At 42.4% G+C, this 19,834-nt stretch overlaps 1 protein-coding gene across 2 annotated transcripts; it reads left to right on the top strand.

Annotated features, from left to right (window-relative positions):
- The first annotated feature begins 4,966 nt into the window (after positions 1–4,966).
- On the top strand, positions 4,967–17,934 carry HERPUD1 (homocysteine inducible ER protein with ubiquitin like domain 1). Of its 2 annotated transcripts, none has more exons than XM_038368822.2 (8): positions 4,967–5,203; positions 9,096–9,173; positions 9,287–9,358; positions 11,201–11,334; positions 12,176–12,295; positions 12,862–13,200; positions 14,764–14,869; positions 16,075–17,934. In XM_038368822.2, exons 1-8 carry the CDS (start codon positions 5,057–5,059, stop codon positions 16,240–16,242), a joined length of 1,164 nt encoding a protein of 387 aa, XP_038224750.1. In that variant the 5' UTR covers positions 4,967–5,056; the 3' UTR covers positions 16,243–17,934. The 2 variants fall into 2 exon arrangements, with proteins under 2 accessions (XP_038224750.1, XP_038224749.1); XM_038368821.2 differs by having other exon boundaries at positions 9,284–9,358.
- The last annotated feature ends 1,900 nt before the right edge of the window (positions 17,935–19,834 follow it).

Genomic DNA, 19,834 nt, shown 5'->3' with positions numbered 1-19,834 from the left:
GTCATATGCTCTGAGTGACAATGGATTGGTTGTCCATATTACTTACATATTAATAGTCAACCGCATCTTCCTTCCTCACGCTTTTGCTGAGTCTGCTCATGAACAGCTAGATCGCACAGCCGACACCTCTGGGGGACTTTATTACAGAGATTGTCCAGAGCTGTGACGTTTGCATCCACAGCCATTCTTTTCCAAAGAAAGAAAGGCTACACCGGAGGCAATCCTATGGAGAATGAGAGGATGTGTTACAAACTCAGAAGCTACCCAGAAGGAGAAAAGGACCCCCTGACACCAGTGACACCCAGAGGGGGAGGAAAGGCCAACAAGAGGAGCCTCTCTGCAAAGCAAAGCTAACTCAAGGGGGAGGAGGACAGCGTGAGAGGCAAGACATCAGGGCCAACTGGAAAAGGAATCACCATGGGGAGGTGACCTTCAAATCCCCAGAGGCGTTACCTTGGAGGAGGAGAAGAGCTCATGGGATGCTTGCAGTCCATATATAATAACAATATAGCCATAAAAAATAATAAGCCAGCCCTGCTCCTTTCCTTCCCCCCACAGAAAATCCAGTGCTTCTAAACACAGCAATACAGCCTCTGTACTTGCCTTTAGGATGGAGTGATCCTATTATCCCTTGATCTTCCTGCGCTGCATCTCCTGACCGGTGGCAAGGTGGAACAAAATGCAGAGTGAGAGACAGGGCTATTCTCTCATGCAGAGAGAACATCTGAGGGATCCCCAATATCCTACTCCCATGACTTGGCCAGGTCCTGACTCCCCTCTGCCCAAGAACCTGCCCAGAGAAAGGAAAAACACCGAATGGTGGGAGGTTCCAAATGACATTCCAAACTGTCCAGGAAACATCTAGGACAGGAGCGGGGCAGAAGGCAGGTGGGATCCGGCCTAGGCAAGTGCTCAGCCTTCTGTCCCTCAAATTTATGTTCGAGTTTAATCTTGACTGCAGAAAAGGCACGGTGACTTCAATTATTGGCATAGTTCATGGGTCAGTGGAAAGCTGAACAGAGTGTGGAGGAAGTGACAGCCACTTATTGAAACCACACAGGAAGTCTGACAATAAGCTTGGGACAAAAAGAAAAGCAGTACTTGTGGCACCTTAGAAACTAACAAATTTATTAGAGCATAAGCTTTCGTGAGCTACAGCTCACTTCATCGGATGCATTTGATGCATCCGATGAAGTGAGCTGTAGCTCACAAAAGCTTATGCTCTAATAAATTTGTTAGTCTCTAAGGTGCCACAAGTACTGCTTTTCTTTTTGCGAATACAGACTAACACGGCTGCTACTCTGAAACCTAAGGTTGGGACTAATCTCTTCAAATCCCAAAGACCCTACACTGGACACAGACCCCCCCCACCCACAAGATTCACTCCTAATATTTGGATGGTCCTGTGTGCCAACGCCACATTGTAAAAATCTTGATTTGGGCCTTTACAGATGTGCCCCTTTAAATTCCTGATCATATTGGTCTCTCCTGCCAAGCCCTCTTCCACTTCAAGCTAGAAGGCAGGTGCTAGGGGAACTCAGCCAGTTACACCAGGAACAAAACCAGAGCAGCAGTTGGTTCTGCTAGAGTTTTACGGCCAAATCCTCAGCAGGCGGTAACTGTCCTAGCTCCATTGACTTCTATTTGCATCACCTGAGGATCAGGTTCTTGGGTTGCATCACTGCAGCATTTTCCTTCCTCCTTACTTCCCAGGAGAGGGCATGGAGTCCAACTACTGATCAGGACTGGAGAAGCCAAAACCTTCCTGCTTATGGGAGAGACTGGTGGAAACTTATTAGCTGGTTGACAGGGACAGGGTGACTAAAGAACAGCAGCTTTCCTACAGCAGCTAACCTGATCCTGCTGCTTTGGTACCCCTGGATGGTGCTATACAATGCAGGGCATCCATCTGCATCCTTTGTCTCCAGAAGCTACTCTGTTAAAGACTGATCAGCTGTGGATGGATCATGGAACTGGGATGAGGCTCAACTGATTTTACTCTAATTTTATTTTCTCATTTTTTCTGAGTGGGATAGTGCCCCAATGATAGAACCACCTCCCTCTCTGGAACCTTGTAGAGGAGGGCAGTAGAGATTTAGGGCAGGGACTGTTTGCCTGGTGCCTAGCACAATGGGATCCTGGGCCATGACTGGGGCTGCTAAGCCTTATTGTTATACAAATAATAAATAATTGTGTCATGGGTAACCACACATGGCAATCCAAGATAAGACACTGTAGCTCACCTTGGCTTAGAACCAAAAATAACAAGCGTCCAAGTGTATGCAGTGGCGTTGTAACCACGTTGGTCCCAGGATATTAGAGAGGCAAAGTGGGTGAGGTAATAGCTTTTATTGGACCAACTTCAGTTGGTGAGAGAGACAAGCTTTCAAGCTTACACAGACTGGAAGAAGAGTTCTGGGTAAGCTTGCAGGCTTGTCTCTCTCATTAACAGAAGTTGGTCCAATAAAAAATATTACCTCATTTTCCTTGTCTCGCTAATCCCGCCAATGACACACACGAGAGACGAGTGTACAGTACCGGTTGTGAACCGATTGTACCTCAGGGCAACAGTCTCCAGCTGCCAGAGAAAACTGAGCACCTAATGAAATGGGCAAAAAATAAACACTTTGTGCTAGGAAATAAAACTGATATCTTGCTTTATTTATTTTTTTAACCACACTACAGCCATGATCCAGTTCATATTAATGGGATTTTTACCATTGATGTCAATGGAGGAAAGAGGGTTCAGAAGAAAATTACGACAGGGGACAAAGAATGGGAAAGAGATTCTGCACTAAACAGCATCAGATCAGGGAGGTTCTCCTTGACTTCTAGGACTTAATGGCACTTTCCCTTGAAAGTAAGAGCAGAACCAAGCAATTGTGCTTCAAGTATCTGCACTATGGATATGTCAGAATCTGTCAGAGAGCCAAGGGGAACTGGACATCCCTGTTTCCAGGGAAACTGAGTCAAGATCCAGAGATCTGAGCCTACTGGACTGAAAGGAGATGACACAGCAGAGGATTGTCAGTTTATGGGTTGTTTGGGGTTTGTGGAGGGTATCAGGGAGGCTTAGCTCAAGTAATTCAATTCAATGAGACTTTATTAGGATGACAAGATACACGTGTTGCTAAAGTGTAAGACCCTTCAGGTGTCTGTCAGGGGCAGGTATGTCCTGCCAGTATAGGGTTACACACTGTTTGAGGGTCCATTTGTTATTACTGTCCATACCTGATCTGGTGTCAGGATGGTAAGTGGCGCAGTGCCATTTCTCCCGTCTTTCAGGGCCAGGCACAATTTTTCCTCACTGCTCTTTGCTGAGACGCCTTTTATAATTCCCCAAATTTGAGGAAATCTGTCTGTTGCAGTTGTATGTGAGACACTGGCACAGAAAGCATCTCTCTGTCTCAGTCCCGTTGCTTCTCTCTAGGGTTAGACTGTAGTGTAGACATACTCTGAGGCTGTACAGTCTTTTAGGTAGGGACTATCTCTTTGTTAAATGTTTGTACCGTGCCAAGCACCTGGGGCCCTAGGCGCTAATGCAATACAAATATTAGAGACGTATAACAGTAACTTACTCAGACCTCTCCAATGCATCATCCAGGATCTACAACCTATCCTGAAGGATGACCCCTCACTCTCTCAGATCTTGGGAGACAGGTCAGGTCCTTGCTTACAGACAGCCCCCCAACCTGAAGCAAATACTCATCAGCAACCACACACCACAACAGAACCACTAACCCAGGAACCTATCCTTGCAACAAAATCCGTTGCCAACTCTGTCCACATATCTATTCAGGGGACACCATCATAGGACCTAATCACATCAGCCACACTATCAGAGGCTCATTCACCTGCGCATCTACCAATGTGATATATGCCATCATGTGCCAGCAATGCCCCTCTGCCATGTACATTGGTCAAACTGGACAGTCTCTACGTAAAAGAATAAATGGACACAAATCAGACGTCAAGAATTATAACATTCAAAAACCAGTTGGAGAACACTTCAATCTCTCTGGTCACTTGATTACAGACATGAGAGTGGCTATCCTTCAACAAAAAAACTTCGAAAACAGACTCTAACGAGAGACTGCTGAATTGGAATTAATTTGCAAACTGGATACAATTAACTTAGGCTTGAAGAGCGACTGGGAGTGGATGAGTCATTACACAAAGTAAAACTATTTCCCCATGTTATTTCTCCCCCCCATTCCTCAGACGTCCTTCTTAACTGTTGGAAATGGCCCACCTTGCTTGTCCCCATGAAGGGTTTTTCTCCTTCCTGCCCCCCCTCCTGCTGGTGATGGCTCATCTTAAGTGATCACTCTCCTTACAGTGTGTATGATAAACCCATTGTTTCATGTTCTCTGTGTGTGTATATAAATCTCCCCACTGTATTTTCCACCGAAGGCATCCGCTGAAGTGAGCTGTCGTTCACGAAAGCTTCTGCTCCAATAAATTTGTCAGTCTCTAACATGCCCCACGTCCTCCTTTTCTTTCTTTTTTTTTTTTACTGCAGCACTGATTTTCAAAGGTATAAGCACACGAGCCAGCCCCCGCCCCAGAGAACTTGGACTCCACCTAGACGAGACAGACAAAGGATGGGAGAAAGGGATTCCTTTCTCCCCTTCCATGGCGCCTTGGGCTGAAGCAAGACCCGCAAGAACTCGACAGGCCCGGGCGGCTTTATGGGTTTGCTCCGGCAGGGGTGGCCCTACAAGAGCCACAGCCGCCGTGGCCCGCACCAGGGCAGGTGAGGCTGCCCTGCTCACCCAGTCCCCTGGCCCTTGCACGGGTGGCCCTTAGCCTCTTCCCCCCGCCCAGCCCAGCTGGGCAGCCCCGCCCCTTCCCCAGGCCCCACCCACTGTCACCCTCCAGCCGAATGTGCACTCTGATAGGCCCACGTATTGACACGCTCTCCACCTGGAGCCAATCCGCGGCAGCCACAGCGCACGGGCGAACAGGGGGCGGGGCGAGGGGCGGTGAGGGTATAAAAGGGGCCGGCGGTCGTTGGCCGCCGCTGGCGCGCGCCGTCTCCTCGCCGCCCCTCGCCATGGAGCCCGGCCGCGACGCGGAGCCCTTCGACCTGCTCGTGCGGAGCCCCGCGCAGCGGCACCCGGACCTGCGCCTCCGCGGGGAGCCCGGCTGGACCGTGCGGCAGCTCAAGGCCCGGCTGCGGCGCCTGCACCCCGAGGAGCCGGTGAGGAGGGGACCCCCCCCACGGGCTCCCGCCCTGCCGGGGGGAGGGGGCGTCGTGCCCCGCCTTCTTCACCCACGAGTTGGGGGGGGGGGTGGGGGGAGTAGCTGGGGTCCGGGTTCGTCTCGTCTGCGGGGGGGGCCCCCCCTTAGCTGCTCTGTGCTGTGGGTGTTTCCTCAACCGGCCGGCGGGGGGGGGGGTCCTGGCCCAGCAGGGGATTAGTTTGTGGGGGGTGCGGCAGGGTTATTGTAGGGGGCCCCCCTGACTTCTGCGCTGCCTTCTGCGGCCCCGCTCTGAACGCACAGAAGGCGAAACTGCCCCCCCCTTGTGACATAACCCCCCCCGCACACACACACACACACACACACACACAACACCCTTTGGGGCCAGGATCCCTACAGTTACAGCCCCGTGACATGTACGATTTCGATATCGGGACTCCTGACCTTCGCGATTTTTAAACTCCCATGACCCTGACATTGACCAAAACGGACTGTGGATTTGGTAGGGCCCTAACTAAGAGAGCCCATGCTTGGGCCGCTTCCAGGAGCGGAGACGAGTGCTTGTGTTACCGCAGAGCTGTTGTCGTTTACGTTGCACAATCTACTTTTGTCTCCCTCTTAAAAAAAAAAAAAAAAATTAAAATAAAATAAATAAAAATAAAACAGGCTAATTATGGCAGCCTTGGCTCTAAAAGAGTTCACTGTTTACCTTGCTGTCCACAAGAGGCAAAAATGTTCATGCCGTGTCGTAGCTTTGTTGGTACCAGCGTTTTAGACATACGAGCTGGGTGAAGTAAAACTTTTTGTATTGGACCAACTTCTGTTGGTGAGGGAGACAGTCTCGAGGTCACACAGAGCTGAAGAACCTACCTCAGGACCTGAAGAAGAGCTCTGTGTAAGCTTGAAACTCTTCTTCACCAGCAGAAGCTGGTCCGATAAAGGATATTACGTCCCCCACTTTGTGTCTGTAAAAGTGTTCAGAGGTTCAGGGAACTTCAGCATCTATTTGATGTCTCTTTAAAGTTTCGCAAAAAGAAAAGGAGGACTTGTGGCACCGCAGAGACTAACAAATTTATTTGAGCATAAGCTTTCGTGAGTTACAGCTCACTTCATCGGATGTAGCTCACGAAAGCTTATGCTCAAATAAATTTGTTAGTCTCTACGGTGCCACAAGTGCTCCTTTTCTTTTTGCAAATACAGACTAATACGGCTGCTACTCTGAAACCTATCTTTAAAGTTTGATGTGATGCAAAAAAAAAAAAAAAGTGTGGTTCCCTTCCTCTTTTCCTCTCCCCTCCTCCTCTTTTCCCCCCACACCGGGATTCCAGAACACCTGCTTCTGCATGGTTGGCTAGTTGCAAATGTTAGTGCAATTCAAAATATTTTGTAAATATGTTATGGAAATAAGTTGTAAATACAGAAGCGAAACTTGTTCAGAATATGGGGAAGCTGTTTGTTTGGGGGCTTTTTGATTTTTCTTCCTGTTCAGCTGCCATTTAATGTTGATGTGGCTTAGTAGCTTGTTGGATGCTGAAGTAGTATGTAATTGGAGTCTTAGTATTTCCCCCAATGGTAACAAAGTGTTAAAACTTTTTTTAAGTTAGTGTTCCAGGCAAGACAAGGGAGTTACATTGCTGCGTTATTTTTATGTCAAAAGAAACTTTGTCCATGAAATAACTATGAAACTGTTTTGCCTGTAAGCATTAGATTGATTGAGAGAAATCTTTTGGACTTTGTCTTAACAAACAAACAAACAAACGAAAAAAACCAGCTGCTTGTTTCAGTGTGAAATTGTATTTAGATGTCTTTACTATGTCAAATATTTTGGTTATGGGCTCTATAGGAAACCCCAAAATAACTGTTCTATAAGCTTCTTGAGACTTATCAAATAAGTTGACATAACCATTTGTACAAATATGAATTGACATGATGCAGGGCGGCAGTAGGCTCACAGGTTTCAGAGTAGTAGCTGTGTTAGTCTGTATTCGCAAAAAGAAAAGGAGGACTTGTGGCACCTTAGAGACTAACACATTTATTTGAGCATAAGCTTCCGTGAGCTACAGCTCACTTCATCGGCTCACAGTGGGCTTTCAAGCAGGATGGCTTGATTTAAATCCGTTTTAATCTGCTGTCAATCAGCAAGCAGGAAACCTTGATTTTAAGTAATGGATTTTAATTGTGGCTTTGCACTCTAGTTACTCTACCAAAGAGAATCAACCTTTTTAGAAACCAACCTGTTGGTTTATAACTAAATATAGCCTTTGCACTAAGTCTGCTCTTTTGCTGAGGATTTACTACATCTGTATTTAAGCAATTATATATGTATATATATTTTTAGATTCTTATTTTTTACTTGTTAGGAAAAGTTGAATGATGCTTTCCTTTTTTTATTTTATTTTTACTAGATTGGGTTTTTTAAACTTGTGATTTGTGTCAAGCTCTACTTGGATACAGAATCAAATTCAATTAAAATACACAAACAGTATTTAAAATTCAAATAGTTTTGCTTTTAAAACTGATTTTTATTAAATAAATAAAGTGCTCTCTCTACTTAGTGAATTTAACCTGATTAATTCTGTTGACTGTGTCCTTCAGGATTTTATAACTTGGATCTCATCTTCTCTCAACTAGTTTTTGTTCGTAGATTTGAAGAGGAAAACAAGTTTTCCTGCTTTTTCAACTCCCAATTGCTAACTTTGAATGAACTAGGTGAATAGACTGAAATGAAGAATATATTCTCTCTACACCTGTGGAAGAGGCTACTGCTGTCAAAAACTATTTTAGCACTTCAGTAGACTCTAGTTCCAGGTGTTTAGCGAGTGACTTCCATCTTTCAGTACTTTGCTACCAGGTGTTAAAGAAATTCAAACATGTACTGCTTAAGACAATTTTTTGTATTTAAATGATTTCAATAGATTATAAATTTAGGCCTTAACTTAGGTTTTAAATTTCAAATTTAATTTTAAATAGGTTTATTCTTTAGAACTAAACCTGCTTATTTAATTTGAATGAAAAAATCTGATTTATTTAAATCCATTTTTATCCACCCTGCTTTCGAGTGCCAGATGATGGACAATCTGAGCAAATTCCATGCGTGTTGTGAAGATATGCTGCTGTGGAAAATGAATCTTTCTGCTAAATGTCCACTGTCAGTGGAAGCCTAGAGGTCTTCATATGTTGCTTTGGGGTGTTAAAATGGTATCCATCAGCATTGGTCAGATATATTATTTATGTAGCAATTACATAAGACTGTTTTTTTAGTAGCTTTGAAGACTTAAATTTGGAAGCGGCAGTAGCACTCTTGCTTTGTAAGCTGACAGAGCTGACCTTTTCATGTAGGGAGGGGAACATAGGCTCTCTTGCTCTGGGGCAACTCCCAGTGACTATGCTCCACCTGCAGGTGGATTTCTGTGTAAAGAGCTACTCAAACTTACTGGATGGGGGAGAATGCAAATTGTCACAAGATTACAAAGTGCCTGCCGTGCTGCTCAAGTTGGTCAATATCCCAAAGCTCTGCTTTAAGGAGTATAGAGAGGTTTTTTTGCCAGGATTGTGGTGGAAACAGCAAATACTGGGTTTCTGGCCTACACTACAAATCAGTCACTTCGTATACCGGAGCAGCTGTTTTATCCTTGTTATGTATACGTTTGTCTAAATCTCTAGGATATTATGCAAAATTTGCATACAGGTAATTGACTGAATTAATCTTTAATAGAGATGCATACAACTTCTGTTCAATGCGGGGGAGTAGCATTTGTGATTTGTGTATTTGACAGCAGTGTTTGGCCTCTGTTTATCAGTCAGCTTTTACTTACCCCGCTCTTCTTATGTGACGCTAACTTTTTTTGACATTTGACGGATTGGTAACCAGTATATTTTGTCTCCTCTCAAAGCCTGAAGAGGACCAGAAGCTGATTTATTCTGGGAAGTTGCTGCTTGACCATCTTTATTTGAGAGATGTGCTGCCCAAGGTATGGTATTTACATGTTTGTGGTAGCTGCACTGCAGTATCAAGTGAGGTCAAACAAAGTTTTAATAGATGAAACAAAATGATTGTAAGAGGTCTTGATTTTTATTTTAGCAGAAGAAGTTTCATGCTCTTCATCTGGTGTACCATTCAAAGAATCTGTCAAAAATGAAAGAAACCAATTCAAAGGTATGTAGTTTTTTCCTACATTAGGTTTTGAAAGTATCAGTAAAAATCTGTGGAATGTGACCTAGTTTTTTTTAATTACTGTATGTTTGTAAAGGTTGATAATGTCAAAGCAGGGTGGCAAACCTCATGTGTCAAAAGTTCTGTCACTTTAAGTGTTGTGGCAGCATTGCTTCAGAGTTGTAATAGGGCTGGGGGAAGGAACACTTACACATTTGGAATAAGTACTGTAATCACAGAGCAAGGATTGTTTAAGTTCGAGCTGATGGCACCTGAAGAGCTCTGTGGAGCTCAGAAGCTTATCTTTCACCAACAGAAGTTGGTTCAATAAAAGATATTACTTCACCCACTTTGTATCTAACTTGTCAACTCAAGTTTATGCAAACAATTAGAAACTGAGGTTTGACATTACTGCCAGAGGGGGGCAAAATGTTTAATCACATGTAATTTAGTTCCATTAAATAGCTAGTGACACCTCATATTGTAGACTCTTCAGCCAATGATGGACACGGTGGCTGGGCTGTATGCAAAGGGTGAAATTGTGGTGCCTGTTTCCCCATGATTACTGATTCCAATCTCATTAATGGTTATGCGGAGGGTGAGGGAAGTGATTACCGTTTGAACAGGGAGTGTCCATCATATGAATTTTGCAGGGACTTACTTTGGCAACAGAACTTCAAAAGCATATGGAAGAGGAAATTGAAACTAAAAATGAGCATTAGAATTTCAATTTAATATGTGTTTGTTCAGTACACAATACCATATTATCTCTCAATTTTTTTTTCTTGAATGGAAGTTGCATGATTAACTAATGCAAAAGCTTCATATCTGAAGGCATAAATTTCCACCCTTCTTTAAATCAAAAGTGAACTGCATACAGTAGGTCCTAATTCCAGTTGGATATTTGTCACAACACAAGAGGCAGAGATCCTTGGGACTAGAAATGCTCAGGTATTGCATTTTGATTAAGGTGCATTGTCCTAGTTCTGTAGAGAAGTTTGCAGAGCAGCCACCCACGTGCTGCTAGGACTTAAGACCTCATTTCATAAACTCCAAAATTAGATACACATTTAAAAATAAATTCTCAAACTAGTACACTTATGAGAAGGACAGATGATCTTTGCTCTTAAAGGGGACCTGCAAAAGAATTGGGGGGAGGGGGGGAAAAAGAGCGAACATTTTTTGCTTTATGGTGTATAAAAAGGCCCAAGGAAGCTTTACATTTTTTTTTTATGCTTAGCTTGTCTAAACACACCAGTTATACCATTTTAACCATACCAGTATAGTTAGTGGTCCAATGATCTAATATGGATGGATGCATTTATACAAACATAGAAATGCTTGTACTGGTATAACTTATTCCTGTATGGGAATGGAATCGTTAAAGAAGTACAGCTTGTGTTTAGATAAGCACAAAGTTACCCCAGTTTAAGTTGGTGCAACTTCTTTGTGTAGACAAGTCTAAGTCTTCCAGTTATTGTTTTTTATCCAGCAGAGGATCTGAATTTCTAATCCAAAAAACCCATAAGCAAACTCAAATTTTAAAAAACCTACTCAGACCTTTGCATATCATGAGATGGGGGGGCAGGGGAAAGAATCACAAAACTAATTTTTTCTTTCCAGGTTACCTTTAAAGGAGCGTTAGAAACAGAATATGTACGGATGGACTGGTTATAACTATGGGCATTACTGCAATACAAATTAATAGTCCTAGCCATTGTCAAAGATCTGTACAAATGCACAGCAATTTGGTAGAACTTCAATACCGTCCTTAGCTTTGGAATAGAAGACTTTTCTCCGATACTGTGCTGAGTCAGCTCAAATATTAACTGTATTATTATTTAGATTGACGAAACCAATCAAGAACCAAAGACTGTTTCAGGACCTGGTCAAGATCCTTCTGTAGTTTCTTCAAGTGATGGCTTGAGACAAAGGGAGACTTCCTGCAACCAGCTTTCTACAGGGGAAGCCAATACTAGGTAAATATGCCACACATGCCAATAACTTTCTGAAAATGTTGACCATTCATGTTCAACTATCTGTTTTTGGACAATCTAAGCTTTGAATACCAGCACCTCATGCCATATTTAGTGTTGTAGATGTCAGTGGAATATAAGCCATGTATACTACTCTTCTGGATAGTTAAGTGGACGCTGAAGGGGTTAAAGGGATGTATGCCTCTCCAACCAGTGGGGAAGAGTTATCTTTACTGTTATATGTGGGAAAGTAGAATTGTTACATTTTCATGGAAATATGAATCCAGGAGCTTCTATGTTGATAGCCCCTACAACTAATTATCCTTTGTTAGGAGATCAATATTTTTCTCCCAGGAATTGCTGTCTCCACTATTCTATTGTGCGTTTCTAAGAAGATTAGATTGAGGGGGCTTGCTTTCCTCTGAGATCATAGTATTACTTTCTGGAACACTCCTTAAGCATTTCCATTCCATCTGAATGGACCTGAACTGAACTTAAAAGCTGAATATCAGATCATTTAATCAGAAATATGGTACTTGTGATCCAGTGGTAGTAAGACTGTCTTCCTGTCCCAGTCTGATTTCACAACAGCTTATTTTTGGGATGACATGTAGATTTCTGCAATCGTGTTCTAATAAAAATGATTGCAGTATTTCAAGCCCGGATTTAAGGCAGGATATACTGAAAATGTATGGTATATGATGCTTTACCCACAATAAGATGTACAGTATTGCAAAAGCTGTTTGCTTGTCTCTTTAATAGTACAAGTAAGGAAAGACTTGGGGAAGTGGGCATGCCTGTTCTTTTGTAAACAAACATCCTGTGTTTTACCCTTTTGAATAAGGGTTGAAGCTGCTCAGCCTCCCCATGGTGTGGCTCCTGGGTACTCTGCATATACCACTTACAACATACTACAGATGTCCTGGTTTCAGCAGATTTATGCAAGACAGTACTACATGCAATAGTAAGTTTTCATTTTTGTTTCCTATTCTCCCTGGGAGCCTTGAAATGTTCTAACTATTTCTTAATGAGAGAATTTTTTCTTTTCCTCAGGTGTAATGTAGTTGAAAGGCATGTTACTTAGCCTTTATGATTCAAATGTCTAATGTAAATATAAATGCTGAATGTGGCTCCTAAAATGTAATTAGGTTTAGTTTTACTTGCAACTTTTTGCCTAGATAAAGCTAAGTGCTGCAAAACTTGATACTGTTATCCAACCTGCTACCGGGTCTTCTCAGTATTGAGGTTTTGAAATATTTCAACAGTGGAATACTGAAATAAACCCTCTGTATTCCAACTTTACAAAGATGGTTGTTACCCCATTTTACAGAAGGTGAAACTGATCCACAAAGTTGAACTTATCCCATCACGTGGCATGTCATTGACATAAACAGGGCCGGTTTCTGTCACTGTTCTAACCACGTGCTGCTTCCTAGTTGCACGTGAATCTAAGATTAACAAGTTTTTATGTCTGCTTTATTATCCTTTGCAGAGCTTGGCAAAGTCTTACTACTTTTATCTTCTTTTTAGCTTGGCTGCTGTTTCTGCTGATAGATCACCTACCCAAAGGTCACAAGAGATACCAGTGGCATCAGTTGCAGCTCCAGCCCCCCTTCCAGATGCATTTCCTGCACAAAACCTGCCCGGAAACCATAACGCCCCTCCTCAGCTTAATGCAGGGGCCAATCAGAATTTGCAAATGAATGCCCAGGGGGGTCCTCTCATGGAAGAGGAGGAGGAGATGAATCGAGATTGGTTGGACTGGCTTTATTCTGCAACCCTGTTCTTCGTTTTTGTCAACATTATCTACTTCTACTCCAGCCTGAGCAGGTTCCTCATGGTTATGGGCGGCACAGTTCTGATGTACCTGTAAGCATGCATGTCTCATGAAGTAAACATTTCAGTGACTTGTCATTCAGGTGACTGCTGTTTGGAGCAGTTTGTCTGCACTGTGATAGTCTTTGTTGTAATCAAGTCTCTTACAGCTCATTTATACATCAGTTGTACCAGTTTAACTATAGTTGTATAGTTAAAGCAATACAACCCCCTAGTGTGGATGCATTCATAGTAGTATAAAAGTGCCTTTACTTGTGTAACTATCCCATATGGGATAGGAAGGTGCTATACTAAGATAAGACACCTTTATACTGGTATAACTGTAGCCACACGAGGGGTTATCAGTATTACTGTAAGAAATCGCGTTCCTAGCCAAAATAATTGATAAGACTGGGTCTTAGATTGACATGTCAAAATCTATCCCAGGATCAGCAAATCTTACTGTAACTCTTAGCTCAACATTTTTGGGGGGAATTGTTTTGTCAGTTACAATAAAACATTAACATTCTACGTCATACATTACTGGTTCAGATTAATATTCAAAGAACATGGCTAAAGATTGTGTAGTCATGTCTTTGGTAGCGGAATTGATCCCATACCTTTATATAAAACATGGCTAAGCATTTTTTACCATGGTTGATTGCTTCTAAACATGCAAAACTAATCTGAATGCAGTGTAATCCTCAGGCACTTCCTTGACTAGAAAAAATGCTACCAGTCAAACAGACCGCTTTTGCTCTGAATGGGGAGGTAATTTGTAGTACTTCCCAATCTCTGCCCTCTTGTGAAGATGCTCATAATATGTTGCACTGATCTTCAAATAATTGTCGTCCTCCTTTACATGCTTGAATCAGTTGTGACGTTAGTGTAGATCTTTAAATTGCCACAAGTAGGCTTAAGAGTTAACACATTCAAACAGAAGCAGTCCACACTTCTCAGAGCTATTTTAGGCTGTCTGCAGACTCAGGAAGTCAGCATTGGATTACATCTGGTTAGTATTTTGAAGTTTATCTTAGCAGCAATGAGGGTACAGCATTTTAAAAGTTTATATTTTTGGAGCACAAGATGCAGCCACTAGGGAGGGGAAGAGATTAGTTTTCCTAGTGGCCTGTCATGACCCCTGTTTGTAAGCCACACAGGATGAGGAAGCAATGCCACAGCATCACAATTTCAGTTATCCTGTTAGCACAGGGCAGGTATAGGGAAATCCAAGGTATGATGGTACATGTGGCCGCTTTAAAAAGGAGCGCTCTGTCCTAGTTCTCATGATGCATGCTGCAGCATATGCTCTAGCCTCATGGGGGCCTGATCAAGACCCTTAGGCTGTGATGCACCAGCCTGTTTAGAGCTGGATCCACTGCTGCCTCTTGAATGCTATGCTGTGCCTTGCTGCCATAATGCTGGGTGGTAGGGATTGTGGCGGAGAAGGTTTGGGGAGCCTTCCTCCAGCACCTCAACGAATCAGAATTTATCCCAGGGTGTTGAGCAAACTGTCTACTCTTGTGTGCGTATTCAAGTGTTTGCTAGGCCTGAAGTGTAGCAAGGCAGGAGTAACATTTAGCTAACTGGTCTTAACCATGAGTTCTTGTCTTCCAGGCACCATGCTGGATGGTTTCCGTTTAGACGACGGCCAGTTCACCCTCTTCCAAACAATGTGGTTCCCCAAGCTATGATAAACCAGGACCAAAACAATAACTTACAGGTATTAGCTCAATATTTGACATACAACAGCAGGAAATCCTGGGAAAGGGTTTAGTTTCCATTTTCCAAACATTTGTATTAGTAAAGATGAATAATGTTCTCTACAAAATCTTCTGCTGGAAACTTCTTTTCCTGGTAAAATATCTAAACTATTCTACTTTTCTCACTAAGTCAGAGTTCAAGGCCAGAAGGACCACAGTTCCTCTAGTCTGACCACCTGTATTTTAGAGGCCACCAACAGCCACTCGCATGCTAAACCCAACTGAAATTAGACCAAAATATTAACAGCCTTCAGGAGACTAAATTCATTACGTGCCATAGGCAAAGAACAGGAGGGATCTGGTTAATTCCTGCTCTGTCTGGTTGCAGTTTCTAGTTGTTACCGCTGTAATAGGTACTCTGATACTTTGATTTCTATGAAAGCAAAAGTATCTTTCTTGCTGTATGGTAGAAATGTATTTGGTTTTAAAACTTAACCCTGGCAATCAATGTTATTTGTAGTTGATGCATTTTGTTCCAGAAAATCCCTGCTTGGCCAAGGGCTACTGTGGCTGTTAGCTGTGTAACAGGCTCAACAATTTTCATATTTTGGGAAGAGGCAAATATTTGCAATGCTTGTTTACACAACACTACTGGAGCAGGTGTTAACAGTCCCACCGTAATCTGTCTCTGCTACAAGTGAACAGCTCTCATAATTGCAGATAAAACTTGAATGGGTCTGAATCTTAATCTGGTATGGGGGGTTATACACAATGTTTCTCTCTGTATATGCCTTTAATGGGACATGTTCAAGTTGGCATTTTCATTTGGTCTTAGTACTCGGTGTGGAATTGTGCTGACCAATTTACAACTAAAACATCAAAATATTGTTCAGACTCAACAGCTTGTTTTGGTGCATCAGATGCATCATTCCCACTTGTAAATATGTCATAAAATAGTTTTATTTAGCACAGGACAGTATTGTCCCTGGTGACAATGGTGGGTGGCTTTACTGTGTTTTAGCTATGTGGTCTCTTGATCTGTAATTCTGGGACAATGGGTAATAAAGGAATGAAATATTGCAGTGTAGTCAGGGCTGTTAATGAGGTTCTTTATGCTCTTCAGTTGAAAGGAATTAAAATAGCTTGTTTTAGAAAGGAATCTGGTTTTTAGAATTTAAAGTTAAAACAACTATCCCCACTTATAAGAGAGACTTTATATTGGCAGGAGGAAAATGTAGGTGGCGAAGCTGAACCTGAGGCTGTTCCTGATGAAGGAAGAGCTTTACCAGAAAATCAGCAGGACAGTCCTTCATTTATGAACGCAGCCTGGCTTTTCTTCAAGACTTTCTTTGCATCGCTCCTGCCAGAAGGGCCTCCAGCTGTGGCCAACTAACCGATTTTTCTGTCGATGTACTAGCCCATCTGTAACTCCAGCAGATTACTCTTTTATGTATACCTGACTATTCTGGACACCAACTCCAAAGTTAAAATGACAAGTATCGGTGGGATTTCCCCATCTTATAGCAACTAAGCAACCTGAAAGCTGCAAGAAGCCTTAAACCTGTACAGCATATAGACTAAAATGTGCTGTGCTTTCCATGTTTTCATTCCAAAGAACTTCAATGTGCTGTATAACAGGCATTAAACTAGAGGGCCTAGCATTGTACAGCAGTGCCCTAAATGCACAGACGGTAAGCAGGTGTGTCGGAGATGTAAGAGAAGCAGATTGCTTCTACCAGTGCTACTTGATTCCTGTTGGAATGTTTCAAATGCTATTTAAATTACACTGAGTGTAGTATCTCATCTAAAACAAGGAACTGCTGTTAAGTATTGGCAGACTTTTCTAGGGAAGATTTACCCCTAAATTGCTTAAAGGAATGTAGTGATTAATCTTAAACGAAAATGAAGACAAATCATGTTTTCTTTGTAAATTTCCTATGCAGGACATACTGTGTAATACAGTAAGTACCTACTTTGTCAGAAAATGAAAGATAACCAGAGCCTTTGATAAACAAGTACACCAAATGGATCAGCTGAGTTACAGGGTGAATTTCAAGTTGTCAAATTCAGGTATTTTTAAAAAACATTTAAAGGTTCCTTTTCTTGCTTGTAAATCCCAAAGCTTCATTCATGTAGAATGCACTATGCATCTTGTAACCGCTTCCAGGATGCTCAGTTTAAGTAGTCTAGAGGTTCTGTATTCAATCCATGTAAGTTTCTGTACTGTTAGAAAAACCAATGCCAAAATCACTTTTTTGCTGTCAACTTAAACTCAGAAGGGCCTGTTACCTTTGTCAGTTAGAACTTTCTGAATCCCAGAAGTTCATGACACACGGCTACATTCCTTTTGTGATGCACAGAAAAGTGACATGGCTTTTGCATCCCAGCAAGCCCAAGACTGCTCCGGAACAACTGTCACTGTACTGATTTCTTCCTTCATGGTGTTCACTTTAACTTCTAATATTTTGAAGAGCTTTGTTTTCGAAAACCATCAGTTGGGTGCAGACTTGACCACAATCAGACAATTGCCCTGTGCAAATGGATGGCTATGCACCTAACTTGCACTCTGCACACACAGACACTAATTGCATGTATAGATGAACAGAGCCTTTGCACATTTTAAAACTAGATTTACTCCTCCACAGCCTAAAACTTTGTTTCCCAATGTGCCTTGGATAGCTTTTCTTTGAACGAACAAAAGAAGTTGAAGTTACAATGGTCATAGACAACTTGTAGCTGCTCCTAGTAGTTCTAGAGGCTTTCAGGAAGCTGACCTGATGTACAAGGCTCCTTTGACACATGCATGGGTTTGCAATGCATTGTTTTAGCTCAAGGATAATGTTTTATTGTGAAGTAAACATCTGGTGGGTTTTTTTTTTTTTCTGGGATGTGGGATTAACATCTCTTGTCAATCATGCTACTTGTAGATGGCAAAACTGCATGATAAAGCTTTAAAGCAAATATCTTGTCATGCTAATGTGCATTAATTTGTTCTGTACAGCTGACCATGTAATTACTTAAACTGAAATTCTTAATCCTGTTCTTTGCACATATTACATCTACCCATTAAACACAGTTTAATGTTTGTCAGTGTTTTATCTATTGCAGTTAAGCTTTTTTTTTTTTTTTCATTCCTTATAACAAATGAGCTTTAGATAAATCCGTCACTACTGCATAATAGAGTTCCTGTTTCAGAATCTTGCAACCTTAGTGGGAAGCTGTCACTCCTATAAATATGCTGAGGTGGCAGTGAAGAGAAAAGTTAAATAAAGTAATACAGCCTTTAACAAATCTTTATAAAGCATGATCATCTGTATCCCTGAGAGCAGTGAGAAATCTCCATGCTTATTGTTCCAATGTAATGTGCCTGAAAAGGCCTCCGCCAGCCTTTTTTCATATGTATATAATGTTGCAGTAGGGCAGAGGCCCCATTAGTAGACATGATTATGCTTGGAAAGGCTACTCTTGTTGGCAAATGTTGATTTCACCAAACACACAAACTGCTGAAAGAATATTTCCATTGATAACTGAACCTTTCAGATGGGAGAAGTCAGTTAAAGCAGTGGTGGTGGTGGTCTTGGTTTCACCTTTATGTGCATAAAACATCCAGTTACATTTCTCTTAAAATATCTGCCTCTGCTGTTACTCAAGCTGGTGCTCCAGTAATTGTACTATATTCGTTACTCTGAAAGTTGAGAGAAGAGTCAGCCTTAGGCATCCCAAATTGATTTGATCAAATTGGCTGCCCTGGCCACCTCATAATTTCCTGCAACTGCAACCATTTAAAGCGATTAAAAACTATCTAATGGAATTATAATAAAATCAAAATTTGCCAAGCCTATGCAAAATTGAACTGAACTGTATCAGATGACAGTCCCTCTCCTGAAGAGTACATCTAAGGAGCCAACTCATTGATAAAAGAGGGGGACCTGCTGTATTAGTGTCAATTTTTCCCATCCATCAGACCCTCATGGATTGATTTTCCTATTAGGATTATCACAGGTGTTTTGAAGGAAAAAGATGGTGGGGGCCAGGATGCTGAGGTCTGGGAAGACAGCCCATATGTAGGGCAGTGTGCCAGGAGCCTTGTAAAAGATATTGAGAGAGGCTGATAAATGGGTGGATAAGGATGGGGGTGGAGGAGCAAGGTAAGGATGCAAAACAGGTCTGAGTTGTGAAGGTCCTAGAAGCTTGATGGTGTGGAAGCGGGGAGCTGGGGTGGGATAGAACAGAGGGATAAGGTTGTGGGGGAGGCTTATATGATTAGAACTGCGGGGTCAGGGGGGGCAGAGAAGGGTAGTCCAGAGGTTACTGAACAGACAGGAGGTGAGGGTCTGAAGGGAGCTTTGGCAGCAGAAAAATGGATTAATTCCTCATCGCATTCTGGAGGAAGAAGCAGAAGGATGTGGAAACTGCCTGGCTAAGGGAGGAGAAGTTGAAGATGAGCCCTAGGTTTATGGGCAAAGAATTTTTATACATAATTTAGGCTTTACTGGTTGGTCCAACAACAAGCTGTTCAATTATAACTTCTCGCTTTATCTGCTGTTTGCATCACCAATGGGGCTGTAGCTTTTCAACTAGCAGCCTGGACACAGGCTAAGGTCCTAGAAAACAATAGATCTCTGAAAGAACAAAAGTTGTATATAGGGGGATTAGTCACAAGGTGGCAGAGTGAGTGAAGAAATGACAAGTGCTTTCCATGGCGCTCTGTCCCTTCCTAGCTTCTGGCTACTTTGCCTGCACGGTGAACAGATCTTTGACCCTGTTGGGAAACCAGGGCAGGGAGATCCTAAGTTCTGGGTTCTAAAATTATTTCAAGCTTTTGTTTTTCCAGCTATTTTAAAGTGGCAGTTCATTAATTTAGCGAATGTGTAAAACTGCAATCAAAATACTAGTGCTAGCCTGGGATGCTCCCCATGGCACAGGAAAGAGGAATTTAAAATCAGACTGATTGCTGCTCAAGCCCAGTAACCGCTAATAGCTAA

This window comes from Dermochelys coriacea, chromosome 12 (genome assembly GCF_009764565.3).
Source record: "Dermochelys coriacea isolate rDerCor1 chromosome 12, rDerCor1.pri.v4, whole genome shotgun sequence".
Classification (NCBI taxonomy): domain Eukaryota; kingdom Metazoa; phylum Chordata; order Testudines; family Dermochelyidae; genus Dermochelys; species Dermochelys coriacea.
Note: the sequence above shows the minus strand (reverse complement) of the source record. Positions and strands in the feature narration are given on the sequence as shown.